General features: G+C 38.0%; 1 protein-coding gene across 1 annotated transcript in view; it reads right to left on the bottom strand.

Annotated features, from left to right (window-relative positions):
* Nucleotides 1–820: 820 nt before the first annotated feature.
* The window catches only part of LOC109100620 (neurogenic differentiation factor 6-B), a 2,936-nt gene continuing 488 nt past the window's right edge, over nucleotides 821–3,268 (bottom strand). The window contains exon 2 of the mRNA XM_019114060.2: nucleotides 821–2,384. Coding sequence (XP_018969605.1) covers nucleotides 1,426–2,379 — 954 coding nt within the window. The 5' untranslated portion in view covers nucleotides 2,380–2,384 and the 3' untranslated portion in view covers nucleotides 821–1,425. The remainder of the gene's footprint in view (nucleotides 2,385–3,268) is intronic.

Raw genomic sequence — 3,268 nt, 5'->3', positions numbered from 1 at the left:
TGAGACGCAATCTTGGAATATATGTAGCCTAATAATAAAACCACATAAGAAGTGTTAAATTAATACTCTAATAAAATATAAAACTGATATTTAAATTAGAAATCAATATATTTCAACTGTCATCTCCAAGACGTGTTATCTGACATCTGAAAGTACCTTGTCGATCTGAAAAGAAAAACGAAAAAAAGAGAAAAGACTATAAACTGTAAATCAGTAAATTCGTTAGATGTTTTATTTAATAATAATAATAATAATAATAATTTTAGAAATTGTATTAAAGTCCGTTATTTGGAGAACAAAAACATTATTAACAATCTTGTAAAAGGTCATGATAAATTCAACATGTTCACACCGAAACCCCAATGGAGCACTTATATCCAAATATGAATAAACATAAGGTCAAAAACAAACAACTGCTAATTGAATATTTATTATTTAAAGTTTTTTGCTTTTTCCTGAATCCCAACAAAATCATTTCGAACCACGTTAGTGTATTTCGATCAAATTGTCAGCTGTCAGACTCATTCGCTTTCACACGGCAATCTTTAGAGACAAGATTTATGGTTTCAAAAGAGTTTACATTTATTTTCTGTGATTAAATAACCTCAGCCATCAGATACGAATCTGATAGCTTAATAATAAATAATACAATTAATAAATATTTCAAGACGTAGAAGTCGAGATTAAAGTCTGATGCCGTAACATTTTATTCACTGATACAGTAGCCTACATTAATGTCTAGTAGTATTGTTCAAATATTAATTATATTAACGTTCATCTTTCAGGTAACTTCCTCAATAAAGAGCATGAACACAGTTTATCACATTCAAGATTTATTTCGAGAAGCTGATCGAAGTGAGCTCAAGTTCACATCATTCACAAGACCCGACGCTCCTCCTCAGAGAATAAACTAAATAAATAGTGGGAAAAAACGTTTTACATAGCAAAATCACAACAGTTTCCTTAAATCAGTGAGTAGCTATCTATAGTTCAAAGACACAGAAGTCTAACGAATAGTAAAATTCACACAATAAGGCTATTTACATGTTTGCACGGTAATATTTTTGTCATAGGCTACTGCATTGCATAGTTCCATTATTGCTGTCGTGATTTTGTGTTTCATGTAACACCCGAATAAATCCATTTCCACAGGATATGAGACAAGTAGGCTATTGTTGTTTGAAAAGCTTAACATTTTATTTCCATCTTCCATTGATTAATTCATTGATTGTAACAGGCCACCCACAGCCCGCGTCAATGCATGAGCAGCAACAACCTATGCAGTCTGAAATAAATAGAATTGATTTTACAGTATTTTGAAATATCGTATGAAGAAATCAAACGAAAACAAAGCAAAACAATCGGCGACAAGCACTAATTAATTAACAGATCAGTGTAGCTGGCATCCCACCCCTATGCTCGCTTTTAATTATGGAAACCCGTATTTAATTCGTCCTGGCTCTGGAACGATTGGCTGCGGGGATGTAAGTCATAAGGAAAATGGCTGTCTGGGGAAACGCGGTACATGGTGCCCCGGCCGGGAACGTTACAGTATCTCATCCCATAATGGCAGTTCTTACTGTACTCGACTTGGTCCTCGTGTTTTTTAAGCGAGAAAATCCCGTTATAATTAGTTGGGGGACTCATTTGGCCGTCAAAATGAGGGCTGCTTCTCTCTGGAGAGGCGCTGTCGTAGTAGGACTCATAGGACGCGTAATAGTTGTACGGCCGGAACGGCTTGACGCCGTCCCGGGTCCCAGAGCTGAGGCCGGTGGGCGTGGCCATCTCAGCGTTCGGATACGGGTACAGAGAATCGTACTGAGGCCTGCCAGAGAACGACACGTCCCCGTTGGGATCTGTAAGGAAATTTCTGCCGTTGAGCTGCAGGCAACCCGCAACCAAGTTAGTGGTGGGCTGTGACAAGCCTTTACACAGGGTCTGCACGAACGCCAGCAGGTCGGGTCTTTTTCCCGCACTCAGAGTCTCAGATAGAGCCCATATGTAATTCTTGGCCAGCCTCAACGTCTCGATCTTGGAGAGTTTTTGCGTTTTGGAGTAGCACGGCACGACTTTGCGCAGGCTCTCGAGCGCGTCGTTGAGGCCGTGCATGCGGCTGCGCTCGCGCGCGTTCGCTTCTTGCCGGCGCATTTTGACACGCTCGCCGCGTCCTTCGGAGAATTTCTTTTTACGCGGACCTTTCTTCTTCGGGAGACCGTTCTCGTCCTCCTCTCTCTCCTCCTCTTCCCTGTCCGTGTTGTCGTCCTCTGTCTCCTTGAGCTCGGCGCTACTGAGTGTCCGGGCGTCTTCTTGACGGGTGAATGTGGCACCAAACTGAGACTCGTGCATCATGTCTGGGTCTTCAAATGGTACGGTTAGCATCGTCCCTGCATAACGACAAAAAATTAACAACAAAATAAAGCATTCATGACGTCAATTACCCGGAAGACTAATTGCCCATGGGTTACATAGTTTTTTGTTTGTTTGTTTTTTTAATAGTGGCTTTGGATTTATGACTGAAGAAAGTCTATGCTGAGCATTACTTGAAGAGACTTTAACGTTTTACTCCACAACATTAATTAAATAACGTGACATTTAAGCTGCTATTGTTTTTGTCTTTTTTATCTTAAGTTAAGAAATTCATAAAACCAAAACGAGACTGCTGGTCTGGCCTGCTTAAAAAATGTTTCAAAATATGTTCCAAACCTTAATATTTATCTGTAACAAATCAGTTTACAAATCTACAATTTATCCTTAAACTGTGTAAATAAGTTGCAAATAAAAAGCGTGCCATTTTTACAATCTATCCCACTATATTGTGCATTAATGTGGTAACCAAGCTAAAATATTATCCCCAAAATATGCTTTTAAACGTTGTAATTAAACATGGTAAACATTTTCATTCAAAACCGATAAATAAAAGTTAACAAATGCAGAAAAACTGTTTAAAAAAAAAAAAAAACTCTCAGAACGTGTTTGTCTTTGAAATCTAGGCCTACATGCTGATTATTTTTCCTCTTTGATGGTTTCTAATACACGTACATTGGAAAATGTTACCCGTCTGGTCATATATGATAGTTCTAGTTTTTATTTTTAATCATACAGATACATTTTACGTGGATGTTATATACCAAATTAAACTAGAACCTGCTGATTCAGATGACATGTTTTGTCATTTTAACATTGCCATTAGCTTGATCACATACATCAAATTCCCAGACGTGAAATTGTATAAATCAACTCAAAATTAGTTTTTGTTAAGCAAATGCAT

This window comes from Cyprinus carpio, chromosome A2 (assembly GCF_018340385.1).
Source record: "Cyprinus carpio isolate SPL01 chromosome A2, ASM1834038v1, whole genome shotgun sequence".
Classification (NCBI taxonomy): Eukaryota; Metazoa; Chordata; class Actinopteri; order Cypriniformes; family Cyprinidae; genus Cyprinus; species Cyprinus carpio.
Note: the sequence above shows the minus strand (reverse complement) of the source record. Positions and strands in the feature narration are given on the sequence as shown.